Source organism: Macaca fascicularis, chromosome 1 (assembly GCF_037993035.2).
Source record: "Macaca fascicularis isolate 582-1 chromosome 1, T2T-MFA8v1.1".
In the NCBI taxonomy this organism is placed as follows: Eukaryota; Metazoa; Chordata; class Mammalia; order Primates; family Cercopithecidae; genus Macaca; species Macaca fascicularis.
The window spans coordinates 228,321,856-228,349,056 of NC_088375.1; the positions used below are offsets into that span (position 1 = coordinate 228,321,856).

At 47.1% G+C, this 27,201-nt stretch overlaps 1 protein-coding gene and 1 non-coding gene across 7 annotated transcripts in view; one reads left to right on the forward strand and one right to left on the reverse strand.

Moving 5' to 3' along the window:
• Window positions 1-27,201, forward strand: part of NOL9 (nucleolar protein 9) — a 31,018-nt gene extending 3,817 nt beyond the window's left edge. Inside the window, exons 2-12 of one of the 6 annotated variants that reach the window (XM_005544908.5) lie at window positions 522-741; window positions 1,604-1,731; window positions 7,232-7,367; window positions 7,490-7,586; window positions 10,340-10,437; window positions 17,731-17,892; window positions 18,413-18,710; window positions 19,094-19,205; window positions 21,685-21,862; window positions 24,376-24,509; window positions 25,201-27,201. In XM_005544908.5, the coding sequence (XP_005544965.3) occupies window positions 522-741; window positions 1,604-1,731; window positions 7,232-7,367; window positions 7,490-7,586; window positions 10,340-10,437; window positions 17,731-17,892; window positions 18,413-18,710; window positions 19,094-19,205; window positions 21,685-21,862; window positions 24,376-24,509; window positions 25,201-25,350 (1,713 nt within the window). In that variant the 3' untranslated portion in view covers window positions 25,351-27,201. The remainder of the gene's footprint in view (window positions 1-521; window positions 742-1,603; window positions 1,732-7,231; window positions 7,368-7,489; window positions 7,587-10,339; window positions 10,438-17,730; window positions 17,893-18,412; window positions 18,711-19,093; window positions 19,206-21,684; window positions 21,863-24,375; window positions 24,510-25,200) is intronic. The other 5 variants (XR_012426798.1, XM_074021805.1, XM_065530432.2 and 2 more) reach the window with 5 other exon arrangements.
• On the reverse strand, window positions 11,325-11,434 carry LOC123570981 (U6 spliceosomal RNA). Its single transcript, XR_006695187.2, has one exon. It is a non-coding gene; the product is annotated as a U6 spliceosomal RNA (small nuclear RNA).

Consider the following 27,201-nt stretch of genomic DNA (forward strand, 5'->3'; position numbering starts at 1 on the left):
TTGTAAACAGAGGTCTCTGTTGCCCAGGCTGATCTTGAGCTCCTGGGCTCAAGTGATCCTCCTGCCTCAGCTTCACGAGTGTGAGCCACTGTGCCTGGCCTTACCTGCCTTTTAATGTGTGAATAGCAAGTTAAGATTTTAGAATCTGGCCAGGTGCGGTAGCTCATCCCTGTAATCCCAGCACTTTGGGAGGCCAAGGCTGGTGGATCACCTGAGGTCGGGAGTTCGAGACCAGCCTGACCAACATGGAGAAACCCCGTCTCTACTAAAAATACAAAATTAGCCGAGCATGGTGGCACATGCGAGTAATCCCAGCTACTCGCAGGAGATACTTGAACCTGGGAGGCGGAAGTTGCAGTGAGCCGAGATAGTGCCGTTGCACTCCAGCCTGGGCAACAAGAGTGAAACTCTGTCTCAAAAAAAAAAAAAAAAGAAAAAAGAAAGAAAAGGATTTTAGAATATTTCAGTCATTAGTGACAGGATGTATAATGTTTGTTCTTTCTGTTTTCTTTCCATGCTAGGGTTTTACTTTCAGTGGCATCTGCCGTGTGACCTGCCTCTATGGCCAGGTGCAGGTATTTGGTTTTACCATCAGCCAAGGCCAGCCTGCCCGAGACATCTTCTCTGTGTATACTCACTCTTGCTTGAGTATCCATGCACTTCATTACTCGTTGCCTGAGAAAAGCAAGAAAGAACTCAAAAGGGAAGCCCGGAATTTGCTCAAATCTCATCTTAACCTTGGTAATGAAAAGAACTGGGTAATTTACTGAGGGCCTACTGTGCTAATACTAATTAATAATTTTTAGGGCTGAGCACAGTGGCTCACGCCTGTAATCCCAGCACTTTGGGAGGCTGACGTGGGCGGATCACGAGGTCAGATCGAGACCATCCTGGCTAACACAGTGAAACCCTGTCTCTACTAAAAATACAAAAAAAAATTAGCCAAGCGTGGTGGCGGGCGCCTGTAGCCCCAGCTACTCGGGAGGCTGAGGCAGGAGAATGGCGTGAACCTGGGAGGCGGAGCTTGCAGTGAGTGGAGATCGCGCCACTGCACTCCAGCCTGGGCGACAGAGTAAGACTCCTTTTCAAAATAAATAAATAAATAAATAAAAATAAAAATAAAAATGCAAAAAATTAGCCGGGCATGGTGGTGGGAGGCTGAGACAGGAGAATGGTGTGAACCTGGGAGGCGGAGCTTGTAGTAAGCCAAGATCGGGCCACTGCCCTGCAGCCTGGGTGACAGCGAGACTCTTTGTCTCAAAAAAATTTTTTTAGATGCTTACTATGGTCTAGACAGTGTGCCAAGGACTTTGCTATATGTATATAAACCCTTACAAGGGTCCTGAAAGTGAAAGTACTATTGTTATCACCATTTTACTGACAAGAAAAATTGTTCAAGGCCACAAAATTATTATGTGGCAAACCTGGATTGACTTCTCCCCCCAGGTGTGTTCTGAGTATGCAGTATGGCCCCCTGAAAAAGGCTCTCAACCACAGTTCCTACTCCTGAAGTTTATAGTTTAGCCGAGGAGATGGCAGTCCTAAAGGGTGTGGAACGTAATTAAGTTAGTGCTTCTAAGGTGGTTTCTTTTTCTCTTTACAGATGACAGGCGTTGGTCGATGCAGAATTTTTCTCTTCAGTGTTCCATTGTGTTGCTAGAACATCTGAAAACTGCGTCTGTAAACTTCATAACCAGCTATCCAGGTTCATCCTACATTTTTGTGCAAGAGGTAGAACCCGTTTTTATTCAGAGATTTGCTAATTACTTGCACCAAAACAGTGATATTAAATGACTATGTAGGATGTTGTCTTGGAAGAGCAGTTTGTCCATATAGTGCTCTCGGTTCTACCGAATGTAATACGTGTATACAGAAAATAGTATAGAAAGGTATATTGTGAAAAATGTTCATCCTCCCCTCCTCAGTTTCATTCCTCAGCCAGCATTTTATATCGTAGTTGGTTATGTGCTTTTTGGGTTTTTATTAACACCATGCTCCAGCCCTGCTTTTTTGGTTTTGTTTGTTTGTTTGTTTGTTTTTGAGACTGAGTCTCTGTCACTCAGGCTGGATTGTAGTGGTGTAACCTCAACCTCACTGCAACCCCCGCTTCCCAGGGTCAAGCGATTCTCCTACCTCAGCCTCTTAAGTAGCTGGGATTACAGGCGCCTGCCACCATGCCCGGCTAATTTTTTTTTCTTGTTTTTTGTTTTTTGTTTTGAGATGGAGTCTCACTCTGTCACCAGGCCGGAGTACAGTGGTGCAATGTCAGCTCACTGCAACCTCCGCCTCCTGGGTTCAAGTGATTTTCCTGCCTCAGCCTCCCGAGTAGCTGGGACCACAGGTGCATGCCACCATGCCCGGCTAATTTTTGTGTTTTTTAGTACAGACAGGGTTTCACCATGTTGGTCAGTCTGGTCTCAAATTCCTGACCTCAGGTGATCCACTCACCTCTGCTTTGCCTCTCAAAGTGCTGGGATTATAGGTGTGAGCCACCACGCCTGGCCTTTTTTGGGATTTTTAATGGTTGTCTTTATATCTCTGTTTATTAATTTGAGATAATAAAAATTTTCTCTAAACTATGAATGAGTAGTTTAAATGTACTTATATTTTCTTTTACCTCTTTCCTTACCTCTAATTTTTAACAAGTCGTAATTTTTATTACTCAAAAAGGCTTCATTTTTTATTTAGCTTTCTGACTCTGTGTTTGTGCCTTCAACACTTTTACAATGATGTTCTCCTCCTCGAGAAGGAAAGCACGCTTGATCCTGTCTTGAACACATTTAGCACACATGGAACCACCATAGGCTCTGCTGACATGTTTTTTGTTTTGGACAATCTCATAAGAATTTTAGATCTTGGCCGGGTGCGGTGACTCATGCCTGTAATCCCAGCACTTTGGGAGGCCAAAGTGGGCAGATCACTTCAGGTCAGGAGTTGAAGACCAGCCTGGCCAACATGGTGAAACCCCATCTCTAGTAAAAATACAAAAAATTAGCTGGGCGTGGGGCACGCGCCTGTAATCTCAGCTACTCCAGAGGCTGAGGCAGGAGAATCGCTGGAACCTGGGAGACGGAGGTTGCAATGAGCGGAGATTGCACCACTGCACTCCAGCCTGGGAGACAGAGTGAGAATCCGTCTCAAAAAAAAAGAACTTGAGGTCTCATGGCATGGACCCCTCGAAGCCTGCCTGGGCCCACGCCAATGCAGATTTTGGTGTTTTCCCAACCTTCTTGTTACAGAGACAAACAGTTTTATTACCAGGGGTTCAGGAGGCTCTTAACAAAACGAGGCTGTGTTGTAGGAAGCCTAGCACGGTGTATTGTAGGAACCCTAGCACGGTGTATTGTAGGAACCCTATCACGGTGTATTGTAGGAAGCCTAGCACGGTGTATTGTAGGAAGCCTAGCACGGTGTATTGTTGGAAGCCTATGACGGTGTATTGTAGGAACCCTATCACGGTGTATTGTAGGAAGCCTAGCACGGTGTATTGTAGGAAGCCTAGCACGGTGTATTGTAGGAAAGCCTATGATGCTGTGTCAAATGCTGGACCATTCTCACTTCCTGTAGACAACGTCCCTAGAAGAGAGCTTTTATTTGTATTTTTGAGATAAAGTCTCTGTTGCCCAGGCTGGAGTGCAGTGGCAAGATCTCAGCTCACTGCAGCCTCAGCCTTTCCAGGCTCAGGTGATCCTCCCACCAGAGCCTCGCAGTAGCTGGGATTACAGGTACATGCCATGACTCCCGGCTAATTTTTGTAGTTTTTGTAGAGACAGGATTTTGCCTTGTTGCCCAGGCTGGTCACGAGCTCTTGGACCCAAGCAATCCACCTGCCTCCAAAAGTGCTGAGATTACAGGTGTGAGCCACCGTGTCCGGCCTCATCTCTAAATTTTTGCTGGCCATATTATTCATTTCCTTAAGTTCTTTTTTTTTTTCGTTTCCTTAAGTTCTATTACTATAATTGTCTCCCATGGGCCAGTAGGTGGAGTCTAATCTGCAGGATTGGCAGACAGACTGGATATGTGAGGGGTGAGGAAGAATCAAGGAATCACAGCAGGTTTTTGGCTTAACCACTGAGGTGCATGTAGTTGCCATTAACTGGGATGGGGTCACTGCAGGAGGAGTGGGTTTCGATTTGTTAACCTTGAGATGCCTGGTAGATATCCTGCTGGACATGTCAAGTGGGCAGTTGAATGTATGAGTCTGGAGTTCAGGGAAGAGTTTGGAGGTGGAAATATGGGAGCCTTCAGCAGAGAGGATACCCAGGCCACCAGATGCAATAATAATGCCTATGGAGTTGAATAGATAGAAACAAGACGGTTCCAGCTCTGAGCCCTAGGGCACTCCAAGAAGAGGTCCAGGCAAAGATGAGGGAGCAGCAGATAGTCATTGGTTTTTTGTTTTTTGTTTTTTTTTTTTTTGAGACGGAGTCTCACTCTGTCGCCCAGGCTGGAGTGCAGTGGCGCGATATCGGCTCACTGCAAGCTCCACCTCCCGGGTTCATGCCATTCTCCTGCCTCAGCCTCCGAGTAGCTGGGACTATAGGCGCCCGCCACCACGCCCGGCTAGTTTTTTGTATTTTTAGTAGAGACGGGGTTTCATCATGTTAGCCAGGATGGTCTCGATCTCCTGACCTCGTGATCCACCCGCCTTGGCCTCCCAAAGTGCTGGGATTACAGGCTTGAGCCACCGCGCCCGGCCTAGTCATTGGTTTTAGTGGAAAACCCAGTGTGTGATGTCCTGTGGGTCAGGAAGTCTTTAAATGAGACTTAACTGAACAGCAGTGATAAATGCTGCTGGTGGTCAGGTGAGACCTGAGAAAGCGCTGGCTGTAGAGGCCGGGAAGTAGCCTGATTAGAATGGGGTCAAGAGCCTGGGCGGAGAGGGACTGACGGGTTTAGCAGTAAAGTATTTTGCTTTGGTAGAAGTTAGCTGTAAAGGGAAGGAAAGAAATGAAGCAGTAGTTGGAGGGGTAAGTATGATCAGGAGAGTTTTGTAATTTTATTAAGATGGATGAAAAAAACATGCTGGAACATGGCAGATGGGAATGATCCAGAGGAGAGGGGAGGTAACCATGCAGCAGAGAGAGGAGAGGCTGCCGGAACTATGTCTGTAAGTTGGCCACTAGGGATGGTTCCGGTTCTGGCATCATGTGGCCTTAGGAACACAGCCAGGTCATTCATAGTGGCTGGAGGAAGTCCCTAGGAGAGGGCCAGAGGAAGTAGAAGTTGTCCTCTGATTATTTCCTGCTGCACTGGGAAATGGAACCAAGGTCATTACCGTGTGGGAAGCAGATAGATACGAGGTGGGTGTGGGGAATTTGAAGTGAAAGGAGAGAGGAAATGAGAGCCGGACAGTGAACGGGCTGTTGTGGTTGCCTGTTAGTCCACTGCAGAGTCCAGTAGCTGGACCAGGACTGCAGAGGAGGAGATGGAATTGCCTGTTCTCAAGCCTTTCTTACTGAAAGTGAATGTTCCAGATGCCATTGGGCAGCGACATTCTTTTTACATTTATTTTCAGCTTTATCTGTTTTTTTCTGGGACTTCACTACCACTCTTCATATTTCTTATGCTCTTTCTTGGATACTTTTCTCCCTATCCCACCCTCTGGATGTGTCAGTAGATTCTGGAGTTGTTTTTTCACTTAAGGAAGATAGTAAACTTGATTATCTAATTTTATTAGATGTTCTTGTTTTGCCCTCAGTGATTGATAATTACACATAGTGTAGAATGGTTGGTTCAGAAGACTTTTTTCTCAAATTGTTGAAGGCCTTGTTCTATTGTTTTCTAGGATCCAGCATTACCAATATGAAGCCTCACACTAGGCTGCTTCTCTTTTTTATTTTATTTTATTTTTTATTTTTTTATTTTTTATTTTTTTATTTATTTTTTTGAGACGGAGTCTTGCTTGTTGCCCAGGCTGGAGTGCAGTGGCCGGATCTCAGCTCACTGCAAGCTCCCGGGTTCACGCCATTCTCCTGCCTCAGCCTCCCGAGTAGCTGGGACTACAGGCGCCCGCCACCTCGCCCAGCTAGTTTTTTTTTGTATTTTTTAGTAGAGACGGGGTTTCACCGTGTTAGCCAGGATGGTCTCGATCTCCTGACCTCGTGATCCACCCATCTCAGCCTCCCAAAGTGCTGGGATTACAGGCTTGAGCCACCGTATTTTTTATTGTTTTTGAGACACAGACACAGTCTCGCTCTATCGCCCAGGCTGGAGTGCAGTGCCACAATCTTGACCCACTGCAACCTCCACCTCCTGAGTTCAGACAATTCTTGTGCTTCAGCGTCCCAAGTAGCTGGGATTACAGGCATGCACCACTGCACCCAGCCTGCTTCACATTTCTTTATGATGTCTTTTTTTTTTTTTTTTTTTTTGAGACGGAGTTTCGCTCTTGTTGCCCAGGCTGGAGTACAATGGTGCAATCTCAGCTCACTGCAACCTCCGCCTCCCAGGTTCAAGCAATTCTCCTGCCTCAGCCTCCCGAGTAGCTGGGATTACAGGAATGTGCCACCATGTCAGGCTAATTTTATATTTTTAGTAGAGACAGGGTTTCTCCATGTTGAGGCTGGTCTCGAACTCCTGTCCTCAGGTGATCTGCCCGTGTCGGCCTCCCAAAGTGGTGGGATTACAGGCGTGAGCCACCGCGCCCGGCCTATGATGTCTTTATTCTGTGTTGATGAATTGCAAGAGGATGTGCTCATGGAGGGGGTCCCTTCCTTCATCCTCTTCTGTGGTGAGCTGGTTCCAACTGAGCCTTACCTGCCTCAGCAAGGGTCTGCTCTTCCTTTCCTTGGTCTGCTTTTCCAGTCCTGGACTTCACAGACCTGTGTTCTCCCTCCTTTCAACTCTGTTTGCATATGTTCTATGTGTTTCTGCTTTATGTTTTCAGAGGTTGCCTTGACTTAACTCTACATCACTCACCTGGTCTAGAGCCAGGGCCCCTTGCTGAATGCTTCCTGTGCAGTCAAGTCTTACCAGGCATTATCTTTTTCTCTGGAGTCTGCTGTGGAGGCAGTGGCAGCTCGGGAGAAAGCAGAAACTGAAAACAGACGTGGATAACTTCAGGAATAGAGTTGGCAACACTTGTTGATGGGCTGGATTTGGGGGCAGGAGACAAAGGGAGGAAACAATTTATCTTCTCTGGCTCATAACTGGGTGAGGCTTGTTTAATTTAGTACTGAAGAAAAAACTATGCATTTTTTCACCTTAAAGTTTAAATTGTTGATTTCAGAGTCCAACTCCCCAGATTAAACCTGAATATTTAGCCTTGAGGTCTGTTGGCATCAGAAAAGAGAAAAAAAGGAAAGGCCTTCAGTTAACCGAGAGTACCCTTTCAGCCCTGGAAGAGTTAGTCAGTGTTTCCTGTGGTGAGTAATACACACTGATCACCCTGAGTGTCTGTCCACCAAACCCCCAGATGATTATTAGTCATAATTCGAGTCCAAGGAAGATGGCTAATTCTAGCAATCAATGTTTGTTTCCCCTTCAGAAGAAGTAGATGGCTGCCCTGTCATTCTGGTTTGTGGATCCCAGGATGTTGGAAAGTCAACATTTAATAGATACCTGATTAACCAGTTGTTAAATAGGTAAGAGTGCTTTTCTTATGGCTTTGACACATTGCTAGGTTTTTGGCATTAAGTGGGATTTTTGATTTGGAGGGAGTGCTTCTTGGCTTCTAGCTAGAGATTACATACAGTTCTAAAGCTGCCCAGCTAAAGCATCTGGTCCTCACTGCCCTCTGCTTTGCAGCGTATGACAATGCTCTAGCGTGGGCTGACTAGCTTGCCTGCAGGTGAACTTCCAAGAGGAGACACTTGGTCTCAGAGTCTGTATTCATAAGTTCTGGTATATGTGTGTGGTTTGATTTGTTTTTTTTTCAGACAGGGTCTCCCTCAGGCTGGAGTGCAATGGCACAATCATACCTCATAGTCTTGAACTCCTGGGCTCAAGTGCGATCCTCCCACCTCAGCCTCCTAAGCAGCTGGGACTCAGCCATGGGCCACCATGCCTGGCTAATTTTCTTATTTTAATTTTTTTTGTAGGGACGAGGTCTTGCTGTGTTGCCCAGTCTGGTCTTGAACTCCTGGGAATTTTCTTTTTTTTTTTTTTGAGATGGAGTCTCGCTCTGTCGCCCAGGCTGGAGTGCAGTAGCGCAATCTCGGCTCACTGCAAGCCCCACCTCCCGGGTTCACACCATTCTCCTGCCTCAACCTCCCGAGTAGCTGGGACTACAGGCGCCCGCCACCACACCTGGCTAATTTTTTGTATTTTTAGTAGAGACAGGGTTTCCCCGTGTTAGCCAGGATGATCTCTATCTCCTGACCTCGTGATCCGCCCATCTCAGACTCCCAAAGTGCTGGGATTACAGGAGTGAGCCACCGTGCCCAGCTGGAATTTTCTTTTAATTTTTTTTTTTTTTTTTGAGACCAGGTCTGACTGTGTTGCCCAGCCAAAAGTATAGTGGAATGAACACGGCTTGCTGCAGCCTTAACGTCCTGGGTTCAAGCAGTCGTCCCACTTTAGCCTACCAAGTATCTGGGACCATAGTAGAGCACCACCACACCTGGCTAGTTGTTTGTTTGTTTGTTTGTTTGTTTTTGAGACAGAGTTTCGCTCTTGTCGCTCAGGCTGGAGTGCGGTGGCACGATCTCAGCTCACTGCAAGCTCCGCCTCCTAGGTTCGTGCCATTTTCCTGCCTCAGCCTCCCGAGTAGCTGGGACTACAGGAGCCTGCCACCATGTCCGGCTAATTTTCTTTTGTATTTTTAGTAGAGACTGGATTTCACCGTGTTAGCCAGGATGGTCTCGATCTCCTGAACTCGTGATCCGCCTGCCTCGGCCTCCCAAAGTGCTGGGATTACAGGCGTGAGCCACTGCACCTGGCCTTTTTTTTTTTTTTTTTTTTGAGACGGAGTCTCGCTCTGTCACCCAGGCTGGAGTGCAGTGGCACCATCTCAACTTACTTCACGAAGCTCCTCCTCCCGGGTTCATGCCATTCTCCTGCCTCAGCCTCCCAAATAGCTGGGACTACAGGCGCCCACCACCACGCCTGGCTAATTTTTTGTATTTTTAGTAGTGATGGGGTTTCCCCGTGTTAGCCAGGATAGTCTTGATCTCCTGACCTCTCCTGACCTTTTTTTTTGACTCTATCTCAAAAAAAAAAAAAAAAATGGCTGGGTACTGTGGCTTCTGCCTGTAATCCCAGCACTTTGGGAAGCTGAGGTAGGAGGATTGCTTGAGCCCAGGAGTTTGGGACCAGCCTGGGCAACGTAATGAGACCCTGTCTCTACAAAAAATTTAGAAATTAGTCGGGCGTGGTGGCATGTGCCTGTGGTCCCAGCTACTTGGGAGGCTAAGGAGGGAGTATTGCTTGAGCCCAGGAGGTCGAGGCTGCAGTGAGTTCTGATCCCTGTACTCCAGCCTGGGTGACTCAGTGACGCCCTGTCTCAAGAAAAAATAAACTTACGTGAAAGATGGCCAGGTGTGGTGGCTCATGCCTTTAATCCCAGCACTTTAGGAGGCCGAGGTGGGTGGATCACTTGAGGTCAGGAATTCAAGACCAGCCTGGCCAACATGGTGAAACCCCGTCTCTACTAAAAATACAAAAATTAGCCGGGCATGATGCCACATGCCTGTAATCCCAGCTACTTGGGAGGGTGAGGCAGGAGAATTGCTCGAGCCTGGGAAACGGAGGTTGTAGCGAGCCGAGATCGCGCCACTGCACTCCAACCTGGGCGACAGAGTGAGACTCTGTCTGGAAAAAAAAAAATTCTCTGAAAGAGCAAGTTGTGCCCATGTTATAAATGGACATTGTGACCACGTCTGCACTGAATTTCTCTGGACTCGTTTTTATTTTTATTTTTTTTTTTATTTTTTTATTTTTTTTTTTTTTGAGACGGAGTCTCGCTGTGTCTCCCAGGCTGGAGTGCAGTGGCGTGATCTCGGCTCACTGCAAGCTCCGCCTCCCGGGTTCACGCCATTCTCCCGCCTCAGCCTCCCAAGTAGCTGAGACTACAGGCGCCCGCCACCACGCCCGGCTAGTTTTTTGTATTTTTAGTAGAGACGGGGTTTCACCATGTTAGCCAGGATAGTCTCGATCTCCTGACCTCGTGATCCACCCGCCTCGGCCTCCCAAAGTGCTGGGATTACAGGCTTGAGCCACCGCGCCCGGCCTGGACTTGTTTTTAAACAGTGATTGTCATGTTGGGGCTTCACTTTGAAGTGCTGTGTGGGGTGGATTATGCCTGTGTGTCACGTGAAATCTTTACTGTCTGATTATCCTTTCTACCGAGTAAAGCTAGTTAGGATTTTCTTTCTTTTTTCTTTTTAAAAATTTGCAGTCTTCCCTGCGTTGACTATTTGGAATGTGATCTGGGACAGACAGAATTTACCCCTCCTGGTTGCATTTCTTTACTTAACATTACAGAACCAGTTCTGGGTATGTATTATGTATTTCTCGAATGTCTTGGTTTTATGAAATTCATATGTAATGATGCTTACCAAAACTCAAAAATAGAAGAGTATAAAATATTAAAAGTGAACACGCATCTACCAAACTCAGGGTCTTTCCATAACTTGTTCCACTAACCTCCAAAAACTATGGGGTTTTCTCATTTTAGGAAATGGATCTGCTACTCATTTTGTTCTTTGAAATTAATTGGGTGTGGTGGCAAAAATTATTTTGTTTTATGTAAATTAGAAACATATGTTTCCCTAATTTCTTTTTTTTTTTTTGAGACAGAGTCTCACTTTGTTGCCCAGGCTGGAGTGCAGCGACCCGATCTTGGCTCACTGCAAGCTCCGCCTCCCAGGTTCATGCCATTCTCCTGCCTCAGCCTCCCGGGTAGCTGGGACTACAGGCGCCCACCACCACGTCCAGCTAATTTTTTGTATTTTTAGTAGAGATGGGGTTTCACCATGTTAGCCAGGATGGTCTCGATCTCACTGCGTGATCCACCACGCCCAGCCTTTTTTTTTTTTTTGAGACAGAGTCTCGCTCTGTCGCCCAGGCTGGAGTGCTGTGGCACAATCTCGGCTCACTACAAGCTCTGCCTCCTGGGTTCATGCCATTCTCCTGCCTCAGCCTCCTGAGTAGTTGGGACTACAGGCACCCGCCACCATGCCTGGCTAATTTTTTGTATTTTTTTAGTAGAGACAGGGTTTCACCATGTTAGCCAGGATGGTCTCGATCTCCTGACCTTGTGATCTGCCGGCGCCGACCTCCTAAAGTGCTGGGATTACAGTCATGAACCACCACGCCCAGCCCCTAATGTCCTTTATCTGGTTCAGAACCTAACCCACAGTTCTCCATCTCTTTTTGAAAAAAATAATATAGAAGATTTCATGAATTTGCATGTTATCCTTGTACAGGGCCCATTGCCAGTCTTCTCTGTATCATTCCAGTTTTTTAGGGTATGTGCTGCTGAAATAAGTACCACATTGCTTTCTTTTTTTTTTTTCTTTGAGATGGAGTCTTGCTGTGTCACCCAGGCCGACTAGAGTGCGTGGTGTGATCTGTGCTCACTGTAACCTCCGCCTCCTGAGTTGGAACTGTTTTCCTGCCTCAGCCTCCTGAGTAACTGTGACTACAGGTGCATGCCACCATGCCCAGCTAATTTTTATATTTTTAGTAAAGACAGGGTTTCACCTTGTTGGCTAGTCTGGTCTGGAACTCCTGACCTCAGGTCGTCCACTCACCTCCGACTCCTAAGTGCTGGGATTATAGGCATGAGCCACTGTGCCTGGCCACAACTTTTGTTGTGTTTGCAATGGGGTGAGACCCTGTTTCTACAAAAAAATTTAAAAATTAGGTGTGGTTTTTTGTCATCCCAAAATGAAAACTGTACTCATTAAAGAATAACTCTCAGCCGGGCGTGGTGGCTCACGCCTGTAATCCCAGCACTTTGGGAGGCCAAGGCCGGTGGATCACAAGGTCAGGAGATCAAGACCATCCTGGTTAACTCGGTGAAACCCCATCTCTCTACTAAAAATACAAAAAATTAGCCGGGTGTGGTGGCGGGCGTCTGTAGTCCCATCTACTCGGGAGGCTGAGGCAGGAGAATGGCGTGAACCCGGGAGGCGGAGCTTGCAATGAGCCGAGATCGCGCCACTGCACTCCAGCCTGGGTGACAGAGCGAGACTCTGTCTCAAAAAAAAAAAAAAAGAATAAATCCCTCTTGTCCTCTTTCCTAGCCCCTAGAGACTTCACCTCTGTTCTACTTTTTGTCCCTATGAATTTGGCTATTCTCATGTAAGTGGAGTCATCCAATACTTACCCTTTGTCTGGCTTATTTCACTCAGCATAGTATTGTCAGAATCCATCCATGTTGTAGCATGTATCAAAATTTAATTGCTGGCCAGGTACCATGGCTCACACCTGTAATCCCAGCACTTTGGGAGGCCAAGGTGGACAGATTGCTTGAGCCTGGGAGTTTGAGACCAGGGTAGCATGGTGAAACCCAGTCTCTATAAAACATTATAAAAATGTATAAAAATTTTTATAATTATAAAAAATTATAAAAATTAGCTGGGCTTGGTGGCCCATGCCTATAGTCCCAGATACTTGGGAGTCTGAAGCAGGAGGATCACTTGAACCTGGGAGGTGGAGGCTGCAGTGAGCTGAAATTGCACCATTACACGCCAGCCTGGGCGACAGAGTGAGATTCTGTCTCAAAAAAAAAATTAATTCCTTTTCATGGCTGGATGTTATTCAGTTGTATGTTTATATCACATTTAGTTTATCCATTCAGCTGTTGATGGACACTTGGGTTCTTTCCACATTTTGGCTCTCGTGAATAATCCTGCTATGAACACGGGTATTCAAATATCTCCTCCAGATCCTGCTTTCAGTTCTTTCAGGTATATACCAAGGAGTGGAATTGCTGGGTCTTATGGTAGTTCTGTGTTTAACGTTTTGAGAACTGCCAAACCGTTTTTCACAGTAGTTGCATTTTACATTCCCAGCAGCAATGCACAAGAGTTCTGATTTCTCCGTATCCTCACCAATGCTTATTTTGATTATAGCTGTCCGAGTTTGTGTGAAGTAATGTCTCATTTTGGTTTTCATTTACATTCCCTTAAATGACTAATGATGTTGAGCATGTGCTTATTGGCCATTTATATATCTTCTTTGGAGAAATGTCTATTCCAGTCCTTGAATATTGCTTGCATGGTTTGTTTTTTGTTTTTGTTTTTGTTTTTGTTTGAGACGGAGTCTTGCTCTTTGCTCTGTCGCCCAGGCTGGAGTGCAGTGGCATGCTCTCGGCTTACTACAAGCTCTGCCTCACGGGTTCATGCCATTCTCCTGCATCAGCCTCCCGGGTAGCTGGGACTACAGGCGCCCGCCACCACGTCCAGCTAATTTTTTGTATTTTTAGTAGAGATGGGGTTTCACCGTATTAGCCAGGATGGTCTTGATCTCCTGACTGCGTGATCCACCCGCCTCGGCCTCCCAAAGTGCTGGGATTACAGGCGTGAGCCACTGCGCCTGGCCAATGCACAGTTCTTAATGTTGATGAAGTTCAGTGTATCTATTTTTTCACTTGTTGCCTATGCTTTTAGTGTTATATCCTTGAAATCATTACTAAATCTAATGTCATCATGATTTTCTCTCATGTTTTCTTGTAAGAGCTTTATAGTTTTTAACTTTTTAACTTTTTTTATTTTAAAATTTTTCAGCCTGAATATGTTTGTTCCATTTTTGCTCTTAAGTTTAAGTTTCTGATCCATTTTGAATGAACATTTTCATATGCTGTAAGGAATTGGTCCAGCTTCTTTCTTTTGAATATAGATATTGAGATTTTCCACCACCATTTGTTGAAAAGACTATCTTGAAGATGGTTTGATCTTATATGTATGGGCTTATTTCCTGATTCCATTTCTGTTTCATTGGTCTACATGTCTGTCCTTGACCCAGTATCATACTGTTTTCATTACTATAGCTTTTCGGTAAGTTTTGAAGTCAGTACAAGTCCCTTCGCCATTTTTCAGTTGGGTTATTTGCTTTCTTCCTGTTGAATTTCTTGTGTTCCTTACATATTTTGGATATTAACCCCTTATCAGATGTTTGATTTACAAATGTTGTCTCCCATTCTGAAGGTTGTCTCTTTGTAAATTCTTTCCTTTGTTATGCAGAAGCTTTTTAGTTTGATGCCATCTCATTTGTCTATTGTTACCTTTGTTTTCAGGGTCATATCTAGGAAATTGTTACCTAGACCAGTGTCATGAAGCGTTTCCTCTAGTAGGTTTACAGTTTCAGGTCTTTTTTTTTTTTTTTTGAGACAGAGTCTCGCTTGTCGCCCAGGCTGGAGTGCAGTGGCACTATCTTACCTCACTGTAAGCTCCGCCTCCCGGGTTCACACCATTCTCCTGCCTCGACTCCCGAGTAGGTGGGACCACAGGTGCCCGCCACCATGCCTGGCTAATTTTTTGTATTTTTATAGAAACGGGGTTTCACCTTGTTAGCCAGGATTGTCTTGATCTCCTGACCTTGTGATCCGCCCGCCTCGGCCTCCCAAAGTGCTGGGATTACAGGCGTGAGCCACCACGCCCGGCCAGTTTCAGGTCTTAATACTTAAGTCTTTATTCCATTTTGAGTTGATTTTTGTATATGATGTTTGATAAAGATATCTAGTAGTATCCTCCTTTTCCCTGTGAATAACCAGATTTCCTGGTCTTGTTTATTGAAGACTATCATTCCCCCTTGTTTTGTTATTAGCATCTTTGTCAGAAATAAATTGGCTGTAAATGCAGTGTTTATTTCCAGACTTTCTATGCTGTTCCATTGAGTGATATGTCTCTTTTTATGCCATTACCGTGCTTCGTTTCTGAGAGAGACAGGGTTTCACTGTCACGCAGGCTGGAGTGCGTTAGCACAATCATAGCTTACTGCAGCCTCAAATTCCTGGAAACAGGTGATCTGCCTCAGCTTCCGAAAGCACTGAGATTGCGGAGCCTCCACGCCTGATTTTTACTTTAAAACGCACGACTAATTTTTTGCATTTTTAGTAGAGACGGGGTTTCACCGTGTTAGCCAGGATGGTCTCGATCTCCTGACCTTGTGATCCACCCGCCTTAGCCTCCTGAAGTGCTGGGATTACAGGCATGAGCCACCGCACCCGGCCCACACCTGGCTAATTTTTAAACAATTATTTTTAGAGGCAGTGTCTCACTTTGTAGCCCGGGCTGGACCATGCTCTTTTAATTATAACTGCTTTTGAAGTCAGAGAATGTGATACCTCCAACTTTTTATTTTATTTTATTTTTTTGCTCTTGCTGCCCAGGCTGGAGTGCAGTAGCACGATCTCGGCTCACTGCAACCCGTGCCTCCTAGGTTCAAGCGATTCTCCTGCCTCAGCCTCCCAAGTAGCTGGGATTACAGGCGTGCGCCACCACGCCTGGATAATTTTTTGTATTTTTAGTAGAGGCGGGGTTTCACCATGTTGGCCAGGCTGGTTTCGAACTCCTGACCTCAGGTGATCCACCTGCCTTGGTCTCCCAAAGTGCTAGAATTATAGGTGTAAGCCACCATGTCCAGCTGACCCTGTCTGTCTTTAAAAAAAAAAAAAAAGAAAGAAAAACAAAAAAACTTGGCTCATTATTCTGAATACATTAATGTATGTATACAATATCCCTATGTATAAGCAACCGCTCTGTCCTGCCGGCCACCTCCTAGGACCCGTCTGTCTACTGAGCTCCTCTTACGTCCTAGGTCCTGACTGCACCCTTGGCCTGGGCCCTCCAGCTGTACTGACCCTAGCTACTCCATGGCTCCATCCTTTTTTGAGCACTGTCTTAACTTTCTGGCAAAACAGGAAGTTCTAGGGTCATCTTTCACTTTCTCTTCCATAGCCTTGGAATGAGCTATTTTTCCAGAGAGCCCTGGCTCCTTTTCAGAGGGAGAGATTGAAACCAGAGTTTCAGTACTGTGTGCGCTTGTTGCCTTTGGTGTGTCATTGTTTCTAGATCTCAGTGCACAAAGCTAGCATCTATGACATATTTAAACCCACACATACATATGTGTATGTGTATATATGCATATAGATCTATACTTGTATAGATACCTTTTCTGTTTCATTAAAACCATGAGGCCAGCACGGTTCTTCATACCTGTAATCCCAGCCTGTGGGAGGCTGAGGCAGGCGGATCACTTGAGGTCAGGAGTTTGAGACCAACTTGGCCAACATAGCAAAACCTCATCTCTACTAAAAAATCCAAAAATTAGCCAGGTGTGGTGGCAAGTGCCTGTAATCCCAGCTACTTGGGAGGCTGAGGCAGGAGAATCACTTGAACTTGGAAGGTGGAGGTTGCAGTGAGCTGAGATTGCACCACTGCAGTCCAGCCTGGGTGACACAGTGAGACTCCATCTCAAAAAAATAAAAGGAAAAAAAAAAAAGAAAGCCATGAGTTTCTGACTCATCCGATTCCAGCTTAACATCCCAGGGATCACTCTCATTAGCCTTCCTCACTTTCATATTTGTAAGTTATTCTCTGGTGTTAAGAAACCTGGCTATGATTATTTACAATTTATTTGCATATTTGCTCAGTCTTCTCTCAACTATGCAGGCCACTCCCTCTGCTACTGGCCACCCCACATCCCTGCCCTTACTGGCCCCAACCTTGAAGAGAGCCTCGCTAGCTGAATTCCTAGCTGCAATCATAGTGGCCACTCTGATGGTTGAGTCTCTGTCACAGATGGCCTTGCTGCAATCACACTGACCCAGGCCATCTCCCTGCTGACCCTGTCGCACACAGTCCTGCTCACTGGCCTCTGACTGTGCTGGCCCTGCCCTCATTGAACTGCTCAGCTCCCTGTCCCTGGCCAGAGGAGATACGTCATGATTAGGAGTGTGAACACAGGAGCCAGGCCCCTGGGTTTAAGCCAGCTTGCTGTTTACTGACTAGCCAACCTTGTTCAGGTTAATCTCTTTCCCAATTTCCTCATCTATAAAAATGAGGATACTACCACCTGCCACAGGGTTATGAAAATTAGAGGCTCTTGGCTGGGCACGGTGGCTCACGCCTATAATCTCAGCACTTTGGGAGGCTGAGGTAGGTGGATCACCTGAGGTCGGGAGTTCAAGACCAGCCTGACCAACATGGAGAAACCCCGTCTCTACTAAAAATACAAAATTAGCCGGGCGTGGTGGCACATGCCTGCAATTCCAGCTACGCAGGAGGCTGAGGCAGGAGAATTGCTTGAACCCAGTAGGTGGAGGTTGCAGTGAGCCAAGGTCGCGCCATTGCACTCCAGCCTGGGCAATAAGAGTGAAACTCTGTCTAAAAAAAAAAAAAGAAAGAAAAAATTAGAGACTCTATGTGAAGGGCCTAGAACAGAGTCATTGCTGTATTCCTATAAGACACATATGCCTATTCATTGCCCTTTCATTGGGATAGAAGCCCTGCAAGGGTGGGGACGTTTGTCTGTTTTGTTTACAGATATGTCCCAAATCACTGGAACAAGCCCAGCAGTTAGCAGGTTTGTGTGTTTGCTGAATGAATATAATTGGCATTAGCCGTTTATGTGAAAGTGAGCATGTCTTTGTGTTAAGTTGAAAGCTTAGATTTCCAAAAAATGGAATTAGAGTATTCCTGTAGGTACGATGGTCTCAGATTTCCTAAGGTTCTTTGTCAGTGGTAACAGCTGAAACAAAACCCTCACCACCTTTTAAGTAGCCGGGATTGAACACTCATCTTACCTTACTCATCTGATTACTCATCTTTATCTTCTTAGGGCCACCTTTCACTCACCTGAGGACACCACAGAAGATGGTATATTATGGGAAACCTTCTTGTAAAAACAACTACGAGAATTATATTGACATAATAAAATATGTGTTCAGCGCTTACAAGAGAGAGTCCCCTCTCATTGTCAACACTATGGGATGGGTTTCAGGTAAGCCTGCACGCACACATCTGCAAGGGAAGGACAGGCAGTGTGAGTACTCTTAGCTTTCAGACAGCCACATTAAAGCCCAGTGTTTTGTTTTTTGTTTTTAATTGAGGCAGGGTCTCACTCTGTCGTCCAGGCTGGAGTGCAATGGCGTGATCTTGGCTCACTGCATCCTCTGCCTCTCGGGCTCAAACAATCCTCCCACCTCAGCCTCCGGAGTAGTTGGGACCACAGGCGTGTGTTACTCTGCCCAGCTAATTTTTGTAGTTTTAGTAGAGATGGGGTTTTGCCATGTTGGCCATTCTGGTCTTGAACTTCTGGCCTCAAGTGATCCACCCACCTTGGCCTGCCAAGGCGTGCTGGGATTACAAACACGAGTCACAGCGCCCAGCCGAAGTCCAACTTATTGATGGTTTCTTTGTCTTAGAACAAATGCACCCATTTGTCTTAGGAGCGTGTCACTGTTCTTGAGCGTGTCACTGTTCTGGAGTGCATCAGCTGTGCTAATGTCTCTTCCCCACAGACCAGGGGCTCCTGCTTCTCATTGATCTGATCCGATTGCTGTCTCCCAGCCACGTGGTTCAGTTCCGCTGTGACCACAGTAAATATATGCCAGACCTTACCCCGCAGTATGTAGATGACATGGATGGCTTGTACACAAAAAGCAAGACCAAGATGAGAAATCGACGTTTCAGACTCGCAGCATTTGCAGATGCTTTGGAATTTGCTGATGAAGAAAAAGACAGTCCAGTTGAGTTCACTGGACATAAACTGATAGGTGTTTATACAGACTTTACATACAGAATAACTCCAAGAAATAGGTAACTAACCCTCATTTGGCTGAAGAATTAACGTTTCCTTCTGTCGAAAAAGGCCTGCCATTCTCAATTCCTCTAAAGGCCTGAGTCCTCTAAAATCTTCAGTTCTCTATCACAGCTGTGCATTTACAAAGAAGAACCAGTTGTTTTCTGAACTGTTATGTTTCCGGGCAAATACTCAGAAGTGGCCCCTAACTCTGGCCGCCAGCAACTTGGACTTAAAGGAGAGTCTTTACGCGTCCTGTTTTTCCAGTCGGGGTCTGTCAAGAGGGGGCAGTGTTGGAAAGCCCAGTACTGTGTGAAAATGGGACCTCTGTGATGACAGGTGTGAGAGGTGGCCGTGGAGGGTTAAATGTCTACTTACCTTGTTGTAATTTGCCTTTCAGAGAGTCACATAACAAAATTCTTCGAGATCTGACCATCTTGAGTTACCTTAGCCAGCTGCAGCCCCCGATGCCCAAACCACTTTCTCCTTTACATAGCCTGACACCCTATCAGGTAATCTGAACTTACGGGAGAAATTGTCTTCATTTTGTTACACACTTGTGTGGTTTTCTGTGTGCTGGGCACTCTTCTAACCACTTCATAACTCCTCGCTCATTTAATCCTCAGAACATCCCAGTGTCATAGGTTCTGTTGTTATTCCCATTTTATAGATGGGGTAACTGAGGTGTAGAGAGGCTGAGGGACTCAGCAGTAGGGGCCGGGCTGGCATGCAGGCCCAGGCAGTTCAGCTCTGGTGACCGCTCTTAGCCATGTTTCTGTCCTGAGGTTGAGTGTGGCTCTGTGCTGGGTTTGAATGTCCCGCCTGGTCGCAGGGGCTGCTCCAGCACTTCCACTTTTCAGCTGTAGAACAGGGGTGCTACTGGGCCTCAGAGAGTGATCGTGTGGATTCAGGGAGCGTTCACAGTGGAACCTGGCACCCAGAGAGCACTCTTAAAGTACTTCACATTAGCCAGGTGCGGTGGCTCACGCCTGTAATCCCAACACTTTGGGAGGCCGAGGAGGGCGGATCACGAGGTCACGAGATTGAGGCCATCCTGGCTAACACAGTGAAACCCCATCTCTACTAAAAGATATAAAAAACTAGCCGGGCGAGGTGGCAGGTGCCTGTGGTCCCAGCTATTCGGGAGGCTGAGGCAGGAGAATGGCGTAAACTCAGGAGGCGGAGCTTGCAGTGAGGTGAGATCCGGCCGCTGTACTCCAGCCTGGGCGACAGAGCGAGACTCTGTCTCAAAAAAAAAAAAAAATACAAAAAATTGGGGGACACGGTGGCTCACGCCTGTAATCCTAGCACTTTGGGAGGCCGAGGCAGGCGAATCATGAGGTCAGGAGATCGAGATTATCCTAGCTAACACAGTGAAACCCCGTCTCCACTAAAAGTACAACAAATTAGCTGGGCGTGGTGGCTCATGCCTGTAGTGCCAGCTACTTGGGAGGCTGAGGCAGGAGAATGGCGTGAACCCAAAGGGGCAGAGCTTGCAGTGAGCCGAGATTGTGCTACTGCACTCCAGCCTGGGCAACAGTGCAAGACTCCGTATTTAAAAAAAAAAAAAATTAGCCAGGCGTGGTGGCACGTACCTGTAGTCCCAGCTACTCGGGAGGTTGAGGCAGGAGGATCGCTCGAACCCTGGAGGCAGAGGTTGCAGTGATCCGAGATCACGACACCGCACTCCAGCCTGGGCGACAGAGCGAAATGCCGACTCCAAAAAAAAAAAAGTACTTCACATTACTGTCGTCAAAAGTAGATTTCCACCACCAGTGTATTTGCAACTTGAAATCCAGGCTGCTAATAATTGTTTTGGGAGGAAAGCATGATAGTGTTAGGATTCAGGATGATGAAAAAGCAAAACTAGTGGCAGGTGGCACTTCTGAAATGCTTACTCTGTGCAGTACTCTGTTCTAAGCCTGTGTAACTCCACTACTTACCATGGTCCTGTTATTATCCCCGTTTTACAGATGGTAAAACCAAGGCCAGGGACTGGGAGTCAGCTTTCCCAAAATGGTGCAGTCAAAGTTGAGGCTAGGACTGAAGCTGCAGGACGCCCGACTCTGAGCCCGGGTCTGCCGTGCCACACAGCCTGTCCGGTTTTGAGTGCTTGCTCCATGCCAGGCACTCTGCCAAGCATTTAGGGGCTCAGTGACTTCGTGGCCACCCTGTGAGAGAAAGGCTAAGACATGCTTCATTTATAGCTTTGAGCATTGGGAGCTGTCAGGTGGAAGCACTTGCCCAGGCTGGAGTGCAGTGGCACAATCTCAGCTCACTGCAACCTCCGCCTCTCGGGTTTAAGTGATTCTTGTGCCTCAGCCTCCCGAGTAGCTGGAACTACAGGCATGCACCACCATCCCTGGCTAATTTTTTTATTTTTAGTAGAGACAGGGTTTTGCCATGTTGGCCAGGCTGGTCTCAAACTCCTGACCTCAAGTGATCAACCCACCTTGGCCTCCCGGAGGGTTGGGATTACTGGCATGAGCCACTGCACCCGGCCTAAAGAATTTTTTATTTTATTTTTATTTATTTTTTATTTATTAATTTGTTTTTGAGACAGAGTCTTTCTCTGTTGCCCAGGCTGGAGTGCAGTGGCGCGATCTCCGCTCAGTGAGCGGAGATCGCGCCACTGCAACCTCCACCTCCCAGGTTCAAGTGATTCTCCTGCCTCAACCTCCTGAGTAGCTGGGATTACAGGCACCCGCCACCATGCCCAGCTAATTTTGTATTTTTAGTAGAGACCGGGTTTCACCATGTTGGTCAGGCTGGTCTTGACCTCCTGACCTCGTGATCTGCCCACGTCGGCCTCCCAGAGTGCTGGGATTACAGGCGTGAGCCACTGCACCTGGCTGTTTTTATTCTTTAAAGATACTTTTGGGTAGGCACTTTGGCAGACCTATCTTTAGATAGCTGGTTAATCTAGTTGTAAAAATTAAGTGGTTTTTCAAAGTAGCAATGAATAGAGTGAGATGCAAATTCATTTTCCAGGTCCCTTTCAATGCAGTCGCGCTCCGAATTACCCACTCTGATGTCGCCCCTACCCATATACTATATGCTGTGAACGCCAGCTGGGTTGGTCTTTGCAAGATCCAGGATGACGTCAGAGGATACACGAATGGGCCCATCCTGCTTGCCCAGACTCCAATCTGTGACTGCTTGGGCTTTGGTGAGTCTGAGAGTAAAACATATCCATAAACCTACTGAAGAGGATCTACTGCTTTAACTGTAGATGACTGGTCTTGACCTTGTAGCTGTGTCTAAGCTACAGAGGTCAGAGAACCCCCACTCATCTATATAGCATGCCTTAGGGGCTGGAGGCCAGGAAGGAAGCAGCTATTTCTCTGCTTCGTCTACCAGCTCCTATAAATGTAGACTTCCCAAGGGCCTGGGCTTGGCCCTCTTCTTGCTCGACACTTCTCCCCTGTCTCAGTCACTGCTGGGTTCTAAATCCATCTTTAGGCGTTCCCTTTCTGCAGTGTCCTCCAACACAGCTGTTCATCTGCGTTCCAAACCCACCTTGCCAGTGTACATCTCCACTTGAGTGTCTGACTCGCATGTAGACCTGGGACCCTCAGGACCCTCCTGCCCGCACCCTCTCCTCCTTGCCCCAGGCTTGTGCTTGGTCCATTGGAAGATTCACTCTGACATCCAGGTCAGACCCTGGCCCCTCCTTGGCATCCCCTAGCCTTCGTTTGCTACTTTCAGCCCACTAGACGGTCTGTTGGCTTCTGTCTTCAAAATATGTCAGCTTTCTCCACCTCTTCTCAGCATGTTAGTCAGCCACCGCCATCTGCTGAAAAGTTTCTTAACTGAACTCTCCACTTCCTCTCTTAAAATTTATCCCCATAGCCAGGAATGACCTGAACCCAGGCACAGTTGTGCCACAGCCTGGCACTTCCCATCACTCAGATCCAAGGTCTGGACCAGGGCTCGAAGTGCCCAGCGGGATTGGGTCCCCACCTCCTTGACCTGCCTTGGTTTCTTGAGGTCAATAAACATGGAGTTTTGGAAGGGTGCTGGAGCTAAGTAATCCCAAATTAGCGAAGTCCTTAAATGCACATTTCAGATTTGGACAACACTGTATTTCTCAAAAGCATTTTCACAGAAATTGTGTCATTTAGTACAGACCGTAAAGGAGGAACCGTGATGGGGAAAGATCAGGTTGTCTTCTGTACGTTCCTTAGTGGTGGATTTTCCCCCGGCCTGTACTCACCAACAATCTAGGACTTTTGTTTGTTTGTTTAAGACGGAGTCTTGCTCTGTTGCCCACGCTGGAGTGCAATGGTGTGATCTCCGCTCACTGCAACCTCCGTCTCCCAGGTTCAAATGATTCTTCTGTCTCAGCCTCCTGAGTAGCTTGGATTACAGACATGCGCCACCCCGCCCAGCTAATTTTGTATTTTTAGTAGAGATGGGATTTCACCATGTTGGTCAGCCTGGTCTTGAGCTCCTGACCTTGTGATCCGCCCACCTTGGCCTCCCAAAGTGCTGGGATTACAGACGTGAGCCACTGCGCACAGGCTGTTTTTTGTTTTTTGTTTGTTTGTTTGTTTTTTGTTTTTTGTTTTTTTTTTGAGACGGAGTCTCGCTCTGTCGCCCAGGCTGGAGTGCAGTGGCCGGATCTCAGCTCACTGTAAGCTCCGCCTCCCGGGTTCACGCCATTCTCCTGCCTCAGCCTCCCGAGTAGCTGGGATTACAGGCGCCTGCCACCTCGCCCGGCTAGTTTTTTGTATTTTGTAGTAGAGACGGGGTTTCACCATGTTAGCCAGGATGGTCTGGATCTCCTGACCTTGTGATCCGCCCGTCTCGGCCTCCCAAAGTGCTGGGATTACAGGCTTGAGCCACCGTGCCCGGCCGTTTGTTTGTTTTTTTGAGACAAAGTCTCTCTCTATTTGGACTCACTGCAACCTCTGCCTCCTGGGTTCAAGTGATTCTTGTGTCTCAGACTCCTGAGTAGCTGGGAATTACAGGCGCGTGCCACCATGCCCAGCTGATATTTGAAATTTTAGTAGAGACAGGGTTTCACCATGTTGGCCAGGCTGGTCGCAAACTCCTGACCTCATTCGATCCACCGGCCTCAGCCTCCACAGTGCTGGGATTACAGGCGTAGCCACCGCAGCTGGCCCAATCTAGGACTTTTGCATGTAGACCATTTTGGTTCCTCGTGGCTGAGCACAGGGAAGGTACAAACTGTCCCAATTTTCAAGGACTCTGTCTCTTGACTCTTTGTATTTTCTTTTTTCTTTTTTTGTTTTTTTTTTTGAGACAGAATCTTGCTCTGTCACCCAGGCTGGAGTTCAGTGGCGCCATCTCGGCTCACTGCAAGCTCCGCCTCCTATGTTCAAGCTATTCTCCTGTCTCAACCTCCCGAGTATCTGGGACTACAGGAGCCCGCCACCACGCCTGGCTAATTTTTTGTATTTTTAGTAGAGATGGGGTTTCACCATCTTGCCCACGCTGGTCTCGAACTCCTGATCTCAGGCAGTCCACCCTCCTCGGCCTCCCAGAGTGCTGTGATTACAGGCGTGAGCTACTACACCCGGCCAGCTCTTTGTATTTTCAAAACAAAACAGAGTTGAAATCAAGACTTATGTTCAAAACCATTCTGCAGTTTCTAAAGGTGGAGAGGTTTGATGTTTTCCAAAAGGGTGATTTTTGTGTTGTGCGCATGTCTTGAAGGCATCTGTAGAGGCATTGACATGGAGAAGCGGCTGTACCACATCCTCACCCCTGTGCCCCCGGAAGAGCTAAGGACCGTGAATTGTCTGCTCGTTGGAGCTATTGCCATTCCACATTGTGTCCTTAAGTGCCAGGTGAGCCTTACCCCAGGCACAGCCCTGGAAGGAGCCTACTCAGGTCCACAGGAAGTGAGGAGCTGAAGTAGGGTCAGGGGTCATGGGAATGGGTGATCTGGGAAACCTATACTTTGTTGTAGGTCCTGAGTGAGCCAAGACGGTGTCAGGGCTGCCTCCAGGGCCTGAGACCACGAATCACTGTCACTCATGGTGTCAGTGTCGCGATCTGGGCTCACTGCAACCTGTGGTGGAGCCTTTACATAGGAGTAGGTTGTGTTAGAGCAAGCAGGGGCCCTCTCAGGTTTGCCCTCCTGAGGACAGTCTTCAGAGGCATCACGGGACCAGGCCAGAGCTTCTGTGTGCCCCAGAGCCAGCCACAGGGGCTGCGAGTGGGCTCTGGGTACAGGGCATGTTCCCACCATTCTCATCCTCCCGTGTCCCTCTTTTGAAAGGGACGTGCACTGCACCCCCACTCAGCCTCATGCTGTTTGCTGTGTTGATGGAATGGGACAGAAGGGAGGGCCTGGCACGTTTGTTACCGAGCCAGTTGATTAAAGGGGGCTCTGAAGGAAGGGATCAAATGCCTTAAAAGTGAAAAGTCCCCACCCAGACTGTCAGGACACTACCTTCAGGTGGGAGAGAGCGCTGTAAACCCCTCTGGCCTGGACCTGGAGTGTTTCCATGAATTCTCTTTGTGTTTCCATTTCAGCGTGGGATCGAAGGGACCGTACCTTACGTCACAACGGATTACAATTTTAAAATTCCTGGAGCATCAGAGAAAATTGGAGCAAGAGAACCTGAGGAGGCACATAAAGAGAAACCATACCGAAGACCTAAGTTCTGTCGAAAAATGAAGTGATGCTCGCATTTTTAACAAGGGAAGAAACTTTCCTACCTGAAAGCTTTGTCTCAAGCCTGACCACGAGAGACATGATGGAGTTTCATGGCCATGAATGGTGCCCTTATCAGCAACACTGTTTTCTGTGTAATTCGTGAATGTCGTATAGTAGTCTTAAGTTTCTCTTTTAAAGCTGCATGAGCTAGAATTTGCTCTAGTCTTCTGTGTGGTACTCATACTTGCTGTCTGGTGTGCTTTCCAGAGGGAGTAAAACAGCAGAGAACAGTTTGTGTGCCATTAAAACAGAGATTCCTCAGAAAGTTCTTCAAGGACCTGGCTATTAGAATCAGGATAAAAATACGGAAACTGGGGCCATTACAATGTACTGAGAAGGAAGGAAGAAGGCCAACCTGCAGGATCTCAAGCATAATGAATACAAGGGCTCACCACAGCGTTGCCTGAGCCATGTGCAGACCTGGGGGCCAGCGACGGTCTGCTTCCTTGGAACCAGTGTGGATGGTTATAGCCCATCCATTTGGTGCAGTTGTACTTGGTCTGTTACATTCAATCAAGGTTTAATAGATAGGGCCGGGCGTGGTGGCTCACGCACACCTGTAATCCTAGCACTTTGGGAGGCTGAGGCTGGAGGATTGCTTGAGCCTCTGAGTTCCAGGCTGGAGTACACAAACTACTCCAGCCTGAGCGACAGAGTAAGACCTTATCTTTTTTAAAAAAGAAAATAAAAACTTAAACGGGTTCGATAGATATAAATTTGGACCCAACAGCCCTTCTTTTTTTTTAATCCTGAGGTTTTATGCCGAGGAAATTGCTTTCAAATCTGGAAAACCTCGGGGCCAGGCACGGTGGCTCACGCCTGTAATCCCAGCACTTTGGGAGGCCAAGGCAGGAGGATCACAGGGTCAGGAGATCAAGACCATCCTGGCTAACACGGTGAAACCCCGTCTCTACTAAAAATACAAAAAACTAGCCGGGCGTGGTGGCGGGCACCTGTAGTCCCAGCTACTCGGGAGGCTGAGGCAGGAGAATGGCGTGAACCCAGGAGGCAGAGCTTGCAGTGAGCCGAGATCGTGCTACCACACTCCAGCCTGGGAGACAGAGCGAGACTCCTTCTCAAAAAAAAAAAAAAAAAAAATCTGGAAAACCTCTTCTGGGGGCTCTTAAAAAGATTTGTCCAAATTGACTTCTGGTCTGAGGCCAGAGACAACCACAGGGCAGAGCTGGAGACTGGGCTGTTTGGAAGGAAGAAGGACTGGCAGACCAGCTCTTGGGAAAGCTCCATTTTTGCCTGTGGGAGGCTGGACCTGAACTTGCACCTATGAACAACCCTGCCCTTTAGAGCTTTTTCCTGGGGGTGCTGGAGGCTGGTGACCGGACTGCCATTCTTCATGTCCTCCCTGGTGCTTCCGACCCTTTGTCCTCTAGGTTGGAAGTGGATTGTGTAAACATGTGATGGGACCAGGTCACATCATTTTCTGCATTTAAGACAACAGGATACTTACTGGGGCTGAGGTTCCAATTGGTATTACGACCACCGCCATCTTCCCAGCATGATCACATTGTAAGACTATTAGGATGTGTGGGTTTTAACACTTAACATTTATATACAATTAAACTGTTGGTTATCATTGTCTTTAGTATTTTATGGTGGCCCCTCAGCACCTCTTAGACCCAACAGCAAATGACTTAAAATAAGCCCAGGAAACTTTGCTATGGTGATTGGTTTTGATGCCTTTGAGACAATTGAGTCTGGCTTCTTAGTTGCCCCTTATTTATGTTGAAATCTGGCTCATTCGTATCATGTTTTACTGTGCTGGCCTTGTAAAGAATTTTAAGACAATGCACCACCATCAA